The sequence below is a fragment of the Penicillium verhagenii genome (genome assembly GCF_028828195.1).
Source record: "Penicillium verhagenii strain IBT 33310 chromosome Unknown utg000011l_segment0_segment0, whole genome shotgun sequence".
In the NCBI taxonomy this organism is placed as follows: Eukaryota; Fungi; Ascomycota; class Eurotiomycetes; order Eurotiales; family Aspergillaceae; genus Penicillium; species Penicillium verhagenii.
Genome location: NW_026643175.1, coordinates 151,269 through 168,416, shown reverse-complemented (window position 1 = coordinate 168,416; position 17,148 = coordinate 151,269). Strand labels below are relative to the sequence as shown.

The window sequence follows — 17,148 nt, the reverse complement described above, 5'->3', positions numbered from 1 at the left end:
AGCACCGAATGATGTGATTCGGGCTCCGGTGGTTGCGGCGAATTTCGCCGGCCTGCCCATGCCCGCGTCGGGCCGTTCCCCGGGACAATCTAAGAAATGAACTCCTCTTATCTTAAATAAACAATAATCTCCACGCTTTCACTGGCTATCAGTAAATACTCCAATTTGCATCTCAGTAACAATTGTTAGGTGACGACTTCTCCTGGCTCTTTTCGGTCTATCTCTCTTGCAGATCTTTTCTCTCTTTCTTAATTATCCTTCTTCCCTTACTCGATCAGCAGACTTCCTTCTCCTTGCCTGCTCACAATCCACCTTTTTCAACAATGACGAACCAGAAAATTTTGTTTATCCTTGGTGCAGGCCCTAATGTTGCCACTGCAACTGCCAAGCACTTTGCTGCGCAAGGCTACCAAGTCGCTCTCGTCAGCCGTGGTACCTCTACCTCTTTCGATCCTTCCTACTTCTACATCCAGGGTGACCTTTCCAGCCCTGAGAAGATCCCTGAGTGGTTTGCTCAAGTCAAGAAGAAGTACGGAGGTGCTCCGAATGTGGTGATCCACAATGGTAAGTACGCATGATGCTTCGTGCCACAAAGTTAAGAAGCTAAACACCCATATCCTACAGCGTACCACGTGTTTCCCGCGCAGCCAAATAATCCCCTGTCGCTCAGTCTGGGTCAGCTCAACTATGACCTGGCCGTGAACTTCACTTCCGCCTACCTCACCGCACAGGAAGCTATCAAGGGTTTTGAGACGCTTCCCGCTGAAACCCCCAAGTCATTCATATATACTGCAAATGGACTGAACATGATGCCTATGCCTCGTCTCGTCAGCCTCGGGCTTGGTAAGACTGCTTTTGGCCATGTCATTGAGAATGCTACTCTCGCTTTCGCAGGCAAAGGATATACGTAAGCAATCCATCTACCCTTGCAACTTTTTCGATACTTGGTCAAGCTAATAATCTACCCACTAGTTTCTACTATGGCGATGAGCGCCTTGCCAATGGCGATTTCGCTAGTGGTGCTATCAGCGGCGTTGCTCATGCGGAGCGGTACTGGGAGCTTAGCCAGGATCGTAAGCAGAGACCGTGGATGGATACCTTTGTCGCTGGCCAAGGATACAAGGAGTTTCCTAAGGTTTAAATTTGTATGACCAGGGCCTTATTCAAGTAAATAATCGAGAGAAGCAATTTCTTCGCAAAGCCATTTTGAAATCTCAATCCGTTGTACGTACGCAATAATCTGGATCCTGATCACCTACATAATTTTTCAAAGCATTGTTAATAATCTGCCCAGATTGAAAGGCATGAAAAATAACATTTGAAGAAACCGAGCACAACATTGGACATTCGTATGAAACATTACAAAGCATAAGTGGAAATCACCTGCAGTCATGGTTCCTCAATTGATGACAGGCTGGTATAGGAAAATAAAATTTCTTGACAGGGACAAGAAAGACTCTTCTTGAAGCTAGTCAAGAATCATATATTCATTGCAAATATTTCTCTTCTAAATAAAGTCGTCGCGAGATGCTGGCATTACATCATTATGGCAACAGTAGAGAAAATCATGATAAATGCGATACTAAATCCGAAAATTCCCCACGTAGATGGAATTCGCGTCAAGGCTTTGGGTTCAGAGGTCGAAGCCTTCATTTGATTGGCGAAATACTCATCGATGAAACCATTGAAGTCTTCGGGGCGATAAGGAGAGAAGATCTCTGCTAGGGGGTTTGATTTTCGCCGAGAGTTGATCCCCAAGTCCTTACATAGCGTATCAATATACTAGGTGCAATTAGCATATCGTGAGTGGAGTTAAGTTTGGAAGAGTAACATACTGGCAAAAAGTCGTAGAGGGAATAAGGAAACTTCTGCCCTTGGCTCAGGTACCGCTTCCTAGTCCAAGCGTTCCACTCGGCAATTTCTCGAACCATAGTTTCGCTGTCCGGGAGAGTAACTCGACCAAGGAGATACAAAATAGCCCAGAAGGATTGGAATTCGGCCACTAGTGGGGTCTGTACAGTATGAATCTGGCCTAGGATTACGAGCGAGCGATCTCCCTTCTCAGCTAGCTCGAGAGGAACGGCGCGTCGGTAAAGACGCCATTTCTTCTGGGGTCGCTGGAGATTTCCTGGGTTCCGTAGTGCAGGTGGGTGTTCCAGGAACGGTAGCTTGAGATTTACAGCTGCATCGGCATCTTGATCGGCCTGCTGCCAGCGGTCGGGGCTCTGCTCAACCTTCAGATCCTTCGGCTTGGTCTGAGTAGGGAGCCCGATATCTCGTTTTGTCTCTGCATCGAATAATGCAAAGTGATCCCCCCAGCCAGTGCACATTACGATAAAGTCAGTGGGCACTCTCTCATTCGACTGCAGCAAAAGAGCGTTCCGATCAATACTTTTCAGGTTCTCTCGCACCACGCGAACCTTGCCCTTGTGAATGGTCGACCAAAAGTCTGGGAGGGTGACTACTCCCAGTCCCGAGTTTGCCCAGAATATGCTGAGGTATTACTTAGTTCCTGAAGTACCCGATTGAAAGCAGAAAGAATCGCTTGCTCACCTCTTGTTCCCAATCTCGGGGCGCAGCGAAGCAACATGATCGCCTTTGTAGTATCCAGCATGAAAGTCACTCAGCATCGCCACAGTGTCCCAAAACCGCCCTGTGAGCCAGCGACCGAAATGATGTTTCTGAAAAATCCAATACAGGTATCCATCGGTGTTGAGAATGGAGGGACTGAGCCCAGTCATCAATCTGGTGGATGCCACGCCAATACTGGTCCATATTCCAAGTAGCGTAGAAGGTAGGATGGCCAAGGGCCCTGCGCCATTCTCTCGGATGACCCAAGTCACTTCTTTCCCCATGGTGAGCAGGAGATACACCGCGTCATAAGCGGACTTGGCAGCACCGACGACTATGACCTTTTTTATTTCAGGGTTTTCCAAGTCGGAGAAGGAGCGGCCTAAATCCATGGAATGAACAACTGGCACTCTCGCAGTATCGGGTTCAATGCCGGGGATGTCAGGCATGTTGGGGATTGAGGTGACTCCAGGAGCGACCAACAGCTTGGCGGTTTTGATGATCTCCGAAGAGTCACGGAGAGTCAAAAGCCATCCACCCGATGAGTGATCACGATTCACCTGAGTCACGAAAGTATTGAACCGAATATGCGGGAGGAGGTTGTGGTCTTCGGCATACCGCTGGAGATAATCATGGATCATGCGGCCGGTTACTTGTTTCTCGCCAGTGACGCCGATGCTGGGCATCGGCGTGTCGGTATAGTTGAACAAGCCAAGATTTACTTGCGCTACAAGGTTGGGATACAACCGGTCTTCGCTCCATACGCCGCCCACTGTGGAGTCGGAGTCAATCACTACTAGATTGACATTCGGACAAAGTCGAAGATATGTACGCGCTGCAACGAGGCCATACCATCCTAAATCGGAAATAGCGCGTCAGGTAAAGATCGATTTTCATGAGACAAGGGATAATACCTGCTCCGATGATGGCTACATCGACATTTTCAACCGACTTGGACTCCATTTAGTGATTTTAGTGATGGACGGGGACACCAAATAAAATAAAGGGAAGACCTTCCAGGGTGGGAGCGACCGTAGTGATTGGTGTTATGTAGCCAATATGAGAAATGACCAGAGGTGATGTACTTGGAAGCATCCATTCTATTTGAACAGAGGTCTTGTGAAATCAGTCCAAGTGAGGCTAGTTCTGACAGCAATAATTCCAAGCCTCATTCGCTGACGGAGGGCCGGCGGTAGTCCCCGGGCCCCGGGGTATATGGCCTCTGCCCAGGTGAGTATTCGAATTTCGGGGTCGCCCCGAAGCGTGTGGGGCATCACTCGGCGGTCCCGGTCCGGGTGAGAACCGGAGTACTCCAGTAGAATTCACACAGTACTTGGTACTAACTAACAGGTAAGGCTGATACAACAAGATCTAATGGATTAATCAACAATATCGTATTTGATATTACCTACTGAAGAGGGGAACGCTTGAAAGCAGCACATCTCAGGATCTGAGGGCCGATTCTGCCATACAACACAACAACACAACCAACCGCACACATGCATGGGTTTTTATGAGATATTTGTGCATGACACTTACCTTTGCACATCACATGGAGAGTTCTAGACATTACTATCTTCGAGATTCTAGACCTCTTCCGGTCTTGCCCGTAATAACATGTAACATGCGGTTCCCTACTACACTATGTATTATCACAGTACTGGTCGAGCTTAGTCCGTACCGCAAATTATACAAAAATCTTGGAAGCTGAATCTTGGTGTGAGGAGCCCCGGCCCATGGGTATAGTGGTGTAATCTATTGTAATTTTGACATTCCAAACATTGGTATTTCGGAAAAGTATGATTTTCCCGAATGTTGGTTTGGGGAAGTCTACCTCTATGGCTCTGAAATAATTTATATGCACATGTGTATATCATCAATTGAAATGAATGTTTAGGTAAAAAGACCAAAAGAAACTACTCAAATGCTCCCGTAGGTGAATATGTAGGTATTCAAGCACCCGAGGCTGGCTAAAATTGTGCAGGTAGCTAAATTTAAATGTTGATAGCACACAGCTGTAGGATATGCATTATTTGGTTTTCCTGGTACGCAAGGAACCGCTCTTCATGGAATCCTCCTTGCGCGCCATCACAGTTTCTCGCCAAAGCAGTACCAGTGATACAGTTGCACCTGCCCCAAGAACGACTTGGCCGATGAAAAGAAGGAAGGGTAAGAATAATCTGACAGAAGATTGTCTGTCCGATGAGCGACATGCAACCACATATGCCCACGACAAGCTAGACAGGGCAATGATAATCAAATCATACTGCAGAAATAGCCAAGGACCCTTTGCCAGCAGCGTAGTAGCGTCGGGAGGTCCGTGGAATAAATTCGGGATGTAAATGCGGCTCCAGGTCAATTCCAAATCGGAAGACCGATAAATCACGATGGATGCGTATAGATGACCAATAGCGGATGAAAGAGCAGCAAGACCGTATACGAAGTACACGCCGCGACGGCGGTTAAGGTGTGCGTCTATATTTCCACGCCTTGCCTGGCTCAAAATTGCGATGAAGATGACTTGGAAGATCGAGACCCATACAGGATCTGGCTGCCAAGCGGCCAATATCTTTTGATGACGAATATCCTCCCGAGGACCCCAAGTAGGGAGCATTCCGATGACTGCCGGGGCGACGGCTCCCAAGAGGAAGCTTAATGACAAGACATCGGCCGAAGTGGAATCCGGAGCCCCAACTTTATGAGCCCCAACATTGGAAATCCACTTTAGGTGATGATAATAGAATAGAGGTAGGGAGATTGCAGCTCCAGCTGCCTGCCACAGCAGGCCCCAAAGAATGGGGCGCGAGATAGTAGAAGGCTTTGAAGATGGTCGGTAACTTTCAATATATAACCACACAAAGGCCGACTGCAATGTTGAATAGGCATCGATGAGGAAGACTTGGTATCCGGGGTGAGAGCCATTGGTTCCATAAAAAAAGAACGCAACCAACAGGCCGATAGGAAAGTCCAGAGGGAAGAATCCCGTATAGCTAGCAAAGAATGGTGTCCCATCCTCAAAGTGTCCGCGCCAGACTGTCAGGATCAGCTCCAAGACGGTGCCGTTCCACAAACTGACCCCCCAAAGCAGCAGCGTTGCCACAACTGACAATGAGATGAAGTAGTTTTCCGCTGTCAACATTGCTACAGCAAGTGGAATGATGTTTGAGATGAACCACGGTACTTGTGAATGATGGAAAAGTTTAGAAAACCATGTATATGATCAAAAGGTTGGCGGGTCACAGGAAGCATAATGAGCAAAATGCCAAAAACTGACAGAAGTCCACAGGATGAGTATAGAGCTGAACATTGATGCACGGATCCCGCCGTGATTGCCGAACGCGATATTACACAGAAACGAGTGTCATGGTTGTTTGTGGCGGCTTACCCAAGGAAGAGAGGCCCCCGGGCCGAGCCTCCATATCTCGAATTTCGCCATACCGGAACTCGGGCCGCAGGCTTACAAACATCATTATTTGGCTTGGGAGGTATCAAACAATGAAAAAACATTAAAGGATGGCTTCAAGCTTGACTCTCATACCAGTTCTGTTATCCATCACATCGAGCTGGATTTGAGCCACCTCTAGATTGTCCCGTGCTAAATCCGCCGACATGCCTCACTTCAACGAGGATAAACTGGGAGAGGACTGTCCACTCGAGCCCATCGCAATTGTAGGCATGTCATGCCGCTTGCCTGGGGGCGTGGATAGTTCATCATCCCTATGGGACCTCCTCGTCCAAAAAGGATCAGTCCAAACCCCACGAGTCCCCGCCTCACGATTCAACATTGACGCCTACCTGCATCCGAATCTTGAGCGCCCCGGAAGCTTCAATGTCCCCGGAGGTTACTTCTTGGACAAACCGGTTGAAAGCTTCGATCCTAGTTTCTTCAATATGACACCCATAGAGGCCATGTGGTTGGACCCTCAACAGCGCAAGATTCTCGAAGTTGTCTATGAGTGCTTCGAGTCGGCTGGCCTGACATTGGATCAAGTGTCAGGCAGCAACACTGCTGTTTTTATCGGCAGTTTTACTAGTGATTATCAGCAAATGTCGACACGCGAACCGGATTTCCGTCACAACTATGCTGCGACAGGTGTGGACACGGGCCTCATCAGTGCTCGCGTCGGAAATGTTTTCAATCTGCAGGGACCAAGGTAACTCTACCGTTACTCTCACCTGGAAATGAAATTAAGACTGACTATTTTCACTAGTTTCACAATCAATACTGCATGCTCATCGTCCATCTATGCTGTCCATAACGCGTGCCACGCACTTCGTGGAAGAGACTGCAATGCCGCCGTTGTAGGAGGAGTGAACTTGATTATGACAGTCGATCAGCACATGAACACTGCGAAGCTGGGAATCCTTTCACCAACATCTACTTGTCACACCTTTGATGCCTCGGCCGATGGTTATGGTCGTGCGGAAGGCGCTGGTGCTCTTTACATGAAGCGACTGTCCGACGCGATTCGCGATGGGGATGTCATTCGAGGAGTGATTCGTTCCTCTGCCGTGAATACAAATGGCAAGGTTCCTGGGATGGGTATTACCCACCCAAGCAAACGCGGTCAAGAGCGCGTCGTTCGGTCTGCTTATGAGAAAGCGCACCTGAATCCCGATCGCACCGCATATTTCGAATGCCACGGAACAGGTACTCCAGTGGGAGATCCCATTGAAAGTCACGCTGTCTCGATGGCCATGAATGACACTCGCAGTCTGGAAAAGCCGCTGCTCATTGGAGCGATCAAAGCAAATATTGGTCATAGCGAGGCCGCTAGCGGTATTTTTGCAGTGATGAAGGCGGCTATGATGACAGAGGCTGCTATCATTCCGGGCGTGTGTGGGCTAAAGACACTAAATCCGGCAATCAAGGAGGATGAGTGGAATATCAAAGTAAATGCCAACACGGTTCCATGGCCTGCAGAATTCTCTGAGCGACGTGCTAGTGTTTCTTCCTTTGGTTATGGAGGCACCAACGGCCATGTCATCGTGGAGAGCATTGACTCACTGTTCCCCCACTACCAGCAGCATGGTAAAGCCAAGTTTGAGGCTTCATACGACCACTCTGCATCTCGGCCATTTCTTCTTGGCTTTTCAGCTCACGGGAAAACAACTCTAACGCGAAACATTGTGGCACATTCCCAGGTAGCCGATCGCTACTATTTGGCTGACTTGGCCTACACGCTGCTCCATCATCGCACCAAGTTCACCCAACGCGCTTTCACGGTCGCTTCCGAGGGCAGTCTCGTTCATGCCTTTGATGCTAATCAGATCACCTATGGAGTTGCTCCAAAAGCCACCCCCAGTGTTGGCTTTTTGTTCACAGGGCAGGGTGCCCAATGGGCGGGTATGGGGGCTGACGCAATCAGAGCTTTCCCTTCGTTCCGAGAAACCATTAAACGCCTGGACAAAGTCTTGCAGACTCTCCAGCCCACCCCTGGTTGGAAAATTGAAGATGTTCTGCTAGGCCCCATCGAGACCAGCCGTGTCTCCGAGGCAGAATTTTCCCAGCCATTGTGCACTGCGGTGCAGATTGCTATTGTGAACCTTTTTGCTGAGTGGAAGATCACACCCAAAGTGACTGTAGGCCATTCATCTGGTGAAATTGCAGCCGCATACGCTGCCGGACGCATCTCTGCTCCTGTTGCCATCATTGCGGCCTATCTGCGCGGATTGACTGTAGCGCAGAATGCTTCGGCCGGCGGCATGCTAGCTATCGGCCTTGGACAAGAAGAGGTACTTCCATACCTTGAAGAGGGTATTGTCATCGCCTGCGAGAACAGCCCTGCCAGCGTAACCCTAAGTGGTTCGCTGGAAGCTATTCAGGCAGTCAAATCTAAAATGGATGCAGATGGGGTTTTTGCACGAGAGCTGAAAACGGGCAAGGCTTATCATTCACCACAGATGGATCCCGTATCACGTGTCTATGATGCGCTACTCGCAGACGCCGTGAAGGGTGTCGATACAGAGCCAGTCTTACCTCGGGTTACCTGGGTTTCGTCAGTCACCGGAGAAGAATTTACTGCGAAACAAGTCCCTGCGTCTTACTGGAGTACCAACCTTCGTGAGCGGGTACGCTTCAATACAGCCGTTGCTGCCATTCCAGGTCTCCTGGATGAGAATGAAAGCATCAGCATGATTGAGATTGGTCCTCATGCTGCCCTCAGTGGGCCATTTAAGCAGATTCACAAGGCCGTGAAAGAAATGGCACGGTTCAACTACCTACCAACCTTGATTCGGGGAAAGGACAGTGCTGTCCAGCTTCTTCAGACTGCCGGCTCCCTGTGGGTCCAGGACTATCCCCTTGACCTTCACCGTGTCAATGCAATGGACGCAAGTCTTAAAATTCGCCGCCCTCGCACACTAGTGGACCTACCTCCTTACCAATGGAATTACGATAATACCTTCTGGGCTGAGCCCCGCCCAAGCCAAGAGATCCGGAAATTGACACATCCCCGTCACGACCTCCTCGGCAGTCGGATTGCAGGCCTATCGGATCGCTCGTGCGTGTGGCGCAATGTGCTTCGGCATCGGGATATCCCTTGGTTGGTGGACCATAAGTTAGGAAATGCCGACGTTTTCCCTGCTGCTGGCTATCTGTCCGTGGCAGTTGAGGCTCTGCGTCAAGTGTGCGAAAACGAAGGAGTCGCCATACCTGGCATTACCTTCCGTGATGTGGCGATCAAAGTTGCCCTGGTAGTCCCAGATAATGACGATGGAACTGAGATTCAAGTCCGTCTTTCACCGATCACAAAAGGTACCAGTAAAGACGCGTCCGAAAGAGGATGGTATGAATTCACAGTCGAATCCATCCAGGATGGTGTATGGACACTGCACTGCGAGGGGAGAGTTGCGACGTTAGAGAGCTCTGAGGCTACTCTAGGACAGCATGAGCACCCCGTCGAAACATTGGCATCAAAACTTCCTCACCAGGTGCCAGGAAAACGCTGGTACGATGCCTTTCACCGCGTCGGCTTCCAATATGGTCCAAGTTTCCAGCCATTAAGCAAGATTCGAAGCAACGGCCACGACCACCATGCCGCCGCACAAGTGCAGATCAACACAGAGAGCGGACTGATCACTGGCGAATCCCGATATGTTCTGCACCCGGCTACTATCGATGGCTGTCTGCAGCTCATCATCATTTCAATCAACAAGGGTTTACATCAGGAGATGCCCCACGGCGTCGTCCCGATTGAGATTGAGGAGTTGTCGCTCTGGTTTCCTAACGAAACGGAGATCGGACTAACTGGCCAGGCCGTGGCCTGGACCGACCAGGTTAAAGGCCGTTATTTCGATACCAACACGAAGCTGTTCACTCCTTCGGGCCAGCTAGTTCTTGACGTACATAAGCTCCGCTGCGTTTCTTATGAGGCTGCGGTTCCGCAAGTAGATGATAGCGTGGACCGTGCTCCGTACATGCAGACTGTTTGGAAGCCCGAGATCACCACACTTGACACAGCTCAGGCAGTAGCTGCCTACCCGTCCGTGCAATCAGATGCAGACTCGGCCGCTGCGATTGTTGAGCTAATGGAACATCACACCTCCTTGGCCCATTTGATTATCCTGGGTCGGCCTAGTCAGGAAGTCCTCGAGGCAGTATGGGCGCAAATCAACTCATCCACTGCCGTAACCATACTCGATCCATCAGATGAGTACCTGGACAACCTTTCAGTAGGGCACTCTGCGGGTCGTATCTCCAAGGTGACGGTAGACGCGTCTGAAGAGTGGAGAAATCTCAACCTTGCCCCCGCAGATCTGGTACTTGCAGGACTCCACAGCGGAGTGGATACTGCCCAACTATTGGCTGCCGTGAGCCCCTTGCTGGCAGAAAAGGGCAGCTTACTGGCATTGGTGTCTCCTTCTTCCACCTCAGACTTTGTTGAGAAGCTTTCAGAAACCGGATTCTCATCCCCCCAACTAGTCTTCCCGCTCCCCGCAGTCTCCGTGGTCTTTTCGCATAAACAAGAAGTTGAATCTCAATCTACCAATGGTCATTCATCGAAAGCAACTGGGGTGACGACCTTTTATCGGGATGACAGCCAAGATCATCACCTTGTCTCGCTGGGACAGCAATTGGGCTCCAAAGCAGGGGTAAGGACGCAGCAATGGCCTCTGTCAGATGTCACTGTATTGAACCCTCAACCAAACGAAGTGTTTCTTATCCACGATGTGGATGGCAAACTGTTGTCAACTTTGACAAAACAAACCTGGGTCTCCCTGAAGCAGATCCTTCAGTCTGGAATTCCAACTATCTGGTTGACGGCCGGCGTCAATGAAGGCCAATGTGTTGAGGGAACATCCTCTCAGGGCTTCCTTCGTGCCATTCGATCTGAGCAAGCGAATGCTAGGATTGTTCTGCTTGATGTGGATCGAAATGAAGATCAGGAAACAATAGCCGCAACTCTTGCCAAGTTGCTAGACCGAATTCCGACCAAAGATTCGCGAGAGGAGACTGAGTTCTGGCTCCACAAGGGCATCCTTCACATTCCACGGGTCACACCAAATGTTCACCTCAATGAAACCTGGGCCAGTCCGGGGGATAAAGACGTTCAAAGCACACCCCTTACACAAGGTCAATCTTTCGCGGCCAAGCCGGTGGCGGGAGAATTTGTCTTCCACGCCGCTACTCATATCGATATTGCCGAAAATGAACTTGAAATCCAGGTTCATGAAGCGCAAATTTTCGAAACCGATCTGAAGATTGTGTCTGTTGAGCCGCGACTGGTTGCAGGTAGTATTACCCGGGTTGGAGCTGGGGTGGATAGCTCACTGATTGGCTCCACCGCTATTGCATATACTTCCGGCCCAATCAGCACTCTTGTAAAAACTACATCGCTGGCTGCTGGTGTTTACGATCCGGAGAATCTCAATCTCAGTGCTGCAAATGTGGTCACTGTTCTCCCCGGTCTCGTGTCCGCGATCAACTCTGTTCAGGGAGCTGCCCAGGTCTCAGGGGCGGCGGACCATCTGATTCTACTTCCGGCGCCTTACTGGTTCATCCAAGCGGTCATTCGACTACAGAGAGAAATTGCATTCCAACTAACCATCTTTTGTGCCGATGAAGAGCAGCGGCGGCTGATCTCATCAGCACCAGGGTTCAGTGCTGAAACCCACCTTAGTGTTGCTGATTGGGATCAAGTGCGTGGGGCTTTGCAAAGTTTCTCCAAGCAAGCCACTCCTGTCTCTATTGTCAGCCATGAATGGAACACTCTTAGTCGGAACGCATGGCGATCCATCCCGGCCCTAGGCCGATTTGTCTTCAACGGTGCTTCGCTGGATGAAGCGCCTGATGTGGTTCCCTTCCAGCGTGGCGCCTCTTTCCAATCTACGAGCATCGAGACCCTTTACAAAAACGAAGGTCCGGTTTTGGGTTCTCTGGTGAAACGTGCTCTTCACTTGTTGGAAGGGCAAAATGATATTCCTTTCGAAGGTGCCACGCAACACAAGATCACATCACTGGGTGAGAGCATGCCTAACGCTGCAAATTGGTCGACTGGATATAATGTCCTTCAATTCAACTACAATGATCTTCCTGTCCAGGTATGCTACTGACTTCTCTAACAGAGACTAGTTGATGGGTTTTTAAACTAATGAATTTTTTTATTAGATTTACTCTGCCGAAAGAAAGCTCCAATTCCCATCCGATGTAGCCTACCTTTTGGTCGGCTGTCTTGGTGGCCTTGGTCGAAGTCTCACGACATGGATGATGGAACGGGGAGCGAGAGATTTTGTTTTCCTGTCCCGATCGGGTGATGATAAGGCTGAAGCTAAATCAGTAAGTTAACTTTATATCACTTGCGTTGAGATTTTATTTGCTGACATTTAGTAGCTGGTCGAGTCTCTACGAGTAGCAGGGGCTCGGGTGCAGGTTTTCCGCGCCGATGCTTCGGATGTAGAGGCCGTCACAGAGGCCGTCACTCAAGTCACATCGGAGCGGCCTCTTCGTGGAGTGGTACATGCCGCCATGGTATTGCAGGTAAGCAGCAAATCCTCTCATAGCCAATTAATATGTTTTGACATCGAATTTAGGATGGAATATACAACGGCATGTCACATGAAAAGTTCAAAGCGGCCCTGGTTCCTAAGATGAACGGAGCTCGTATCTTGCACGAGGTGCTGCAGGGACATGCACTAGATTTCTTTGTCATGACAAGCTCTATCTCCGCCACTCTCGGAAACCCCGGTCAAGCCAACTATTGTGCCGGTAATAGCTATTTGGATGGCCTCGCGTGGCACCGTAACCAGCTTGGTCTTCCGGGTGTCTCTCTTGTCCTTCCCATGATCCTTGATGTGGGTGTGGTCTCAGAAGATCAGAGTCTTGAAGCTTCCCTGACGCGCAAGGCAATGTACGGTATTGATGAACGGGAGATGCTTCGCGGCTTTGAGGTTTCAATGGCCCAGCCAATCCCTCAAATCGGCAGCCCGCCCATTCTTGGCGATGCTCAGATAATCCTAGGCATGGAGCCTGCCCGGCTGGAAGCCGCTTTGACAGCTTCCGAGTCGGCCGATGCTTACTGGTACAACGATGCACGATTTCAAAGCATCCGCCACACTGTTGAGTCTATTGGTCAGGATTCTCCATCAGGCGATTCTGGTGACGGAGATATTGCGAAGATTCTCAAGGAGGAGGGACCTGCGGCCATGCTTGAAGCAGTGGGTCAACATGTTATCAAGAAGCTCGCTGGAATGCTGCTCGTCCCATTGGAAAGTTTTGAATATGATGGCAACTCCATTGCTAGCTACGGCATTGACAGCATGATTGGCGCAGAGCTGCGCAATTGGCTTTTCAAGCAATATACTCTTGACATTGCGTTCCAGGAGCTTCTGGCAGCGAAAATGAGCGTCAAAATTTTGGCTACAGCCATCGCCAATAAGTTAGGCCTGCTCCCTGTGCCACTGTGAGACGTTTACCTTATTTATTTCATACGTTCCATGTTATCGTTTGTTTCGTGAACCTGCCATTGATCGAGAAAGATGACTCTGAATATCTCTCCGAGGCTTGTTTGTTTAAATTGTACCTTCGCTACTGACAGATCAATACAAATTGCATTAAATGAAAATGCTTCTGTGTATATTGCGCTGTATGAGTGACCCGGGGGTCTAAGGTTGCAACCTGCAGGTGCATTCTATGGAATCCGGCAGCTCTTAAGTTAGTAATCGATATCTTCCCTGGGCCCTTTTTTCTTGGCTAACATTTACTAGCGTGTAATACTAGCAGCTCTGGCAGCTCTTAAACCATTATCTTGCTTCTTTGATGAACTGAAGGATTTGCATTTGCTGGTACAACTTTCCAAGTCCAGTAAATAATCACATGACCCTTCTTTCTGCCTCGGGCAGAAAGAATGCGTCCCGGTTAGGCTTAGCGCATTTTATGACTTAGCATAAGAGTGAGTCAGTGACCCGTGTTTAGATTAAAACGCTTATATTTACCTCCGAGCACTCTTACAGTCTCAGAGATGTCTTTTTTGGCGACGGAAGTACTCAAGTGCTGCTGGGGCATGAGCCCAAAAATGGCTAGTGTCGATTTGGCTTTTTCCATTATCGATTTTAGTCCTTAGATATATCCATGGATGGTATCGCTGAATTCGCGCGCCACGGTCTCGCAAGTGCCGTGTGACGTGTCTGATCACTACTATGCCTTCTAGGGTTCCGACTTGAACATTGAAGGTTTGCACGGAGCACACTGCACAGGTAACAGATATTAACATTCCCACCACTTCTCCTCATCAACCCAAGTCAACCAAATTCTTCCACCTGCAAAATCCCACATCGTGCAACCCAAGATACATACGATCGCTCCATGGATCCAAGGCCGGAAAATCTCAATATGAATTTCCTCGATCGACTTCCCCCCGAGCTCATATTATCAATAATCGACTTTCTTCCATCTACTGATCTAACTTGCTTTGCCCTGTGCAATCGCCGTCTGCTTGAGATATCTCGGAGGCCGCTCTCGCGGCTGGATACACCATCAACCGATGATAAATTCTCTCTCTTAGCACGCCTGGAGAGAGATCTCCCAGAATACTTTGCTTGTGATATTTGCAGAATTCTTCACCATTATGATGGCTCTGACTGGTTTGGACCCATTAAATCCACTCGTCGCGGAGTTAGACAATCCCCACTGAAGTGTATCCGAACGTATGAGTGGACGGTCAGGGCATTTAGTATGAGAACCAATTCCCCGATGTTCTGGAATCATGTGCAGAGCAGAATTACCTTTCTTCAGCTTAAACTCGCGATGAGGAGGTTTTACTATGGTCCAATAGCTGGAATCAGTACTGATTCGCTATCATATACACAAGTGCACCACTTCCCTAAAAAGTTGGGGCCAGTTATAATCTCGTTATTCTCGCGAGAAGCACAAATCTGTCCAAGTCCCCCGGGCCTCCATTTTCGAATGCAGGACATAATACTTCTCAAACCACAAAATGGGTTGAATCTTGACCAAACTGCCAAATTCTTCCACATGCAGTCCTTACAGACTCTCCAGCCCTTACAGGCCTTTGAGCTATGTAAACACTCTCTTTTGATCGACAGTATTCTGCCTATCATGGACTCGATGAGTGAAGGAATAAAAACCCCTGCTGGTCAGGACTTTACATGCGATATCTGTAATACCGATTCCTACATTGAGGTTCGGGTTGCTGAAGACAGTTCTACGATGACCATTGTCATGACAAGATGGTTCAACCTAGGGCCTGGCCTTACTCAAGATGATGAGTTATGGAGGACCCATATTGAACTGATCCCTTTTTGGCAAGCTAAGGTTCCAAATGATAATCACTACACAAATCCTCGATTTTACTTTGAAGGCATAATGGCTTCCAAATCATTCAAGGAGTTGGAGTCTCGCAACCTCTCCTATCTTAAAAACAACAAATACAAAACATTCATGTCTCCTGAGCATATTACGGGAATTGGATGGCCTGAACTGTGGCACACTGTGTTCGAAGAGCCTCCTGAGAGCAAAGAGAGGCCGAAGATGAGGGAGCTCAAGTGGCTTTCATTCCTACTACGCTTTTTGAAGAAGGGTCGAAGGTGACAAACATAAAAAAACAACTTTGAAACATTAGAATCAGAAATCATTACAGATTGACTTATTTTCCAATCGTCTTCTCCTGGAAGTACAAGTATAAGCCGATGCACAAGTATCACAAATGATAATAGGCATCATTCAAACAAATCTCCATGTTAAAGGCATCAATATCTCCATATTCAAACCAATTAATTAATCAATTACGGATTTCAGATTCTCGAGATATACTGCAGTCAGTGCTGGAGAACATAATAAATTCATTTGTTCTTCCCCTCGTCCTTGGAAGTTTTACTATTCCGCTTGGACGCCTCTCCGGGATCGGGGATCTTCACCCCCGAAGACGTTCCTTTTTCAGGAATCGTATTCACCAGCCCCTTTACCAGGGCTTCCAAGTCCACCAAGCGCCTATTCGCATTCTCCCTTTCCCCCTCGAGTATCTTGATTCTATCCTTATCGGATAGATGCCCCTCTTCGAGGTCCTCACTCTCATCCCCCCCATTTGAAGCGTTTCACTGTACACTTCCACAAAAAACTTCCGATTGCCTTCAACGGCAGGATCAGGGCCAGAATACCCAATATCTTGGTTGTGAGGTCCAGCCCCACATAAGACTCCTTGATAATAGCTATATTTTTACAGTGTACTATTAGTTACTGAACACTCAAAAAGTATTTTATTCTCTAGGTAGATACATAGACATGTTCTGGTCTCTTTTTCATTTAGCATCTCTTGATGAGCATATTTTCTTGAAAAAGCCAAGAACGCCAAAAAGAACGCCAAAAAGAAAATCAAGCACCACATCATGTCTAAGTATCTGCCTCGAGATTAAAAGCAGGCCAAAAGGGAAGGTACTTACGTTTCAACGAACGGCAATACTCGTTAAGCGTGTCAATATTCACGCAAAACTCTCCCAAACTGTTGGGTAGGGGAAAGTCGGGAGTTGCCTTCTTGGCAGTGACAACCAAGCTCATCTATCACATATCAAATCTCGTTAGCCTTCTTCTGGAATACTAGGTGAGACGCTTGCGCCGCCTAATCGGACATGCTGCCGTGTCTCGGCGTGCTTAAGTGAAATTTCCACTCCGCGTATACGTGGGTGAATTTGAATTGATAGAGTGGGGAAAGAAAATCTTACCATAAAGAGAGCGAAGAACACGAGGATCATCCACGAGATGGCCATTTTTGATTTAATGGTTTTTGTGGAGATTTGGAAGGTCTTCAAAAACGGAGGAAAAGGGCCGAAGAGAAAAAGAAAAGGGAAAGATACAAGAAGAAAGGAGCACCATTAAATATCCAAGCCTAGTAGGTTTACTCCTACACGAAATCAGGGATAAAAGAACGAACAAAGAGAACAAAGAAAGAAGAGCAAATAACGAGAACAAAGGAACAAACAAGGGGCTGAAATAGCTACTATTACTAGATATGGAAATATTCAGCTCAGAAACTGTTATATGGTAATACTGATATAATACTGATATATGATATTAGGGAGTTATAAGCTCTTATTAGTTATCTGAGCAGAGAGTAGTAAGTCTTA

At 48.3% G+C, this 17,148-nt stretch overlaps 5 protein-coding genes across 5 annotated transcripts; 3 read left to right on the top strand and 2 right to left on the bottom strand.

The window, feature by feature from the left end:
* Positions 1 to 323: 323 nt before the first annotated feature.
* Positions 324 to 1,141, top strand: N7466_010456 (short chain type dehydrogenase; the record flags this gene model as incomplete). The annotated part of the gene is made up of 3 exons (XM_057169845.1): positions 324 to 564; positions 625 to 907; positions 973 to 1,141. The coding sequence occupies 3 exons, from the start codon at positions 324 to 326 to the stop codon at positions 1,139 to 1,141; spliced, it is 693 nt and encodes a 230-aa protein (XP_057016454.1).
* A 395-nt stretch (positions 1,142 to 1,536) lies between these two features.
* Positions 1,537 to 3,534, bottom strand: N7466_010455 (flavin-containing monooxygenase; the record flags this gene model as incomplete). The annotated part of the gene is made up of 4 exons (XM_057169844.1): positions 1,537 to 1,782; positions 1,836 to 2,493; positions 2,554 to 3,427; positions 3,486 to 3,534. 4 exons carry the CDS (start codon positions 3,532 to 3,534, stop codon positions 1,537 to 1,539), a joined length of 1,827 nt encoding a protein of 608 aa, XP_057016453.1.
* Positions 3,535 to 4,600: 1,066 nt separating this feature from the next.
* N7466_010454 (uncharacterized protein) lies at positions 4,601 to 5,710 on the bottom strand (the record flags this gene model as incomplete). The annotated part of the gene is made up of 1 exon (XM_057169843.1): positions 4,601 to 5,710. One exon carries the CDS (start codon positions 5,708 to 5,710, stop codon positions 4,601 to 4,603), a length of 1,110 nt encoding a protein of 369 aa, XP_057016452.1.
* A 470-nt stretch (positions 5,711 to 6,180) lies between these two features.
* Positions 6,181 to 13,476, top strand: N7466_010453 (type I polyketide synthase; the record flags this gene model as incomplete). Its single annotated transcript, XM_057169842.1, has 5 exons — positions 6,181 to 6,725; positions 6,783 to 12,114; positions 12,182 to 12,349; positions 12,404 to 12,550; positions 12,604 to 13,476. 5 exons carry the CDS (start codon positions 6,181 to 6,183, stop codon positions 13,474 to 13,476), a joined length of 7,065 nt encoding a protein of 2,354 aa, XP_057016451.1.
* Positions 13,477 to 15,043: 1,567 nt separating this feature from the next.
* Positions 15,044 to 15,619, top strand: N7466_010452 (uncharacterized protein; the record flags this gene model as incomplete). The annotated part of the gene is made up of 1 exon (XM_057169841.1): positions 15,044 to 15,619. The coding sequence occupies one exon, from the start codon at positions 15,044 to 15,046 to the stop codon at positions 15,617 to 15,619; it is 576 nt and encodes a 191-aa protein (XP_057016450.1).
* Between the last annotated feature and the right edge of the window lie 1,529 nt (positions 15,620 to 17,148).